Source organism: Austrofundulus limnaeus, unplaced genomic scaffold (genome assembly GCF_001266775.1).
Source record: "Austrofundulus limnaeus strain Quisiro unplaced genomic scaffold, Austrofundulus_limnaeus-1.0 Scaffold4836, whole genome shotgun sequence".
In the NCBI taxonomy this organism is placed as follows: domain Eukaryota; kingdom Metazoa; phylum Chordata; class Actinopteri; order Cyprinodontiformes; family Rivulidae; genus Austrofundulus; species Austrofundulus limnaeus.
The window spans coordinates 1640-2478 of NW_013957238.1; the positions used below are offsets into that span (position 1 = coordinate 1640).

At 46.0% G+C, this 839-nt stretch overlaps 1 protein-coding gene across 1 annotated transcript; it reads right to left on the bottom strand.

The window, feature by feature from the left end:
* Window positions 1–55: 55 nt before the first annotated feature.
* Window positions 56–680, bottom strand: LOC106512210 (tumor necrosis factor ligand superfamily member 6; the record flags this gene model as incomplete). The annotated part of the gene is given in 2 exon segments (XM_014000876.1): window positions 56–547; window positions 621–680. Coding segments are annotated over 2 exon segments (482 nt in total), but the record flags the coding sequence as incomplete, so codon positions are not given.
* Window positions 681–839: the final 159 nt, after the last annotated feature.

Genomic DNA, 839 nt, shown 5'->3' on the forward strand with positions numbered 1-839 from the left:
TGTATGAATCATATGGTGAAAAACTGACTTTGAAAAATAAATCTGTTTTTTTCTTATAAGTCTAAATAAAACAAAAATATTGGTGGTGATTTAAACGGCACCTCATATGAACACTTCCACACTCTTCAGATCTTGTAAAGGCCGAAGAAGTTGGCGTAATGTGTGTGGCTAAGGTAGCTGCGGTGCGACACATTCACATAAACCTTGTCATGTTTTTTCAGCTGCTGGGCAGATCCCAGGTAACTTTCCGTGGTCCAGGACCGGCCCGTACTCTGAGGGCAGAAGCCCACCTTGTGGGTCTCCATCAGCGTCTGAGGCGAGGACTGTTCTGATCTTCTCACAAAAACCAGGTGATCGAACGAGGAGGAGGGCGAGCACTCCTTAAAGATCAGCTCCACTCTGGAATAAATGTGGTAGAGTCCGGACTCGTTGACCTGCAGAGCTCCGTCTTCGACCCTGTAAAGCACTCCTCCAGAGGTGAACGCCTGGCCGGTCTTTGCCTCCCACCGTAACGTGTTTCCATGCTTGTTTTCCTTTTCAATCCGACCTGCAGGAGAAAAATCCTCGTGAGAAACCTGATAACATCAGAGTTTCAAAGCTTAAAACAAGAGAAGTTTTACCAATCACATGTGCTGCTGCTCCGATTTTCTGTTCTTCACTTGACTCAGGTTCATAGAGACCTGGAACAAATACAGCAAGAATCAGATCAACTTGTTTGTTTTTACAGGCAGCATTTCATCTGACTTGGGAATAAGGGAGACCGGGGACGGTAGCAACAAGGGACGGTTGCAACAGGTCATTTTTCTCCAAACAGAAACACAGAGTGATGACCCTCACAC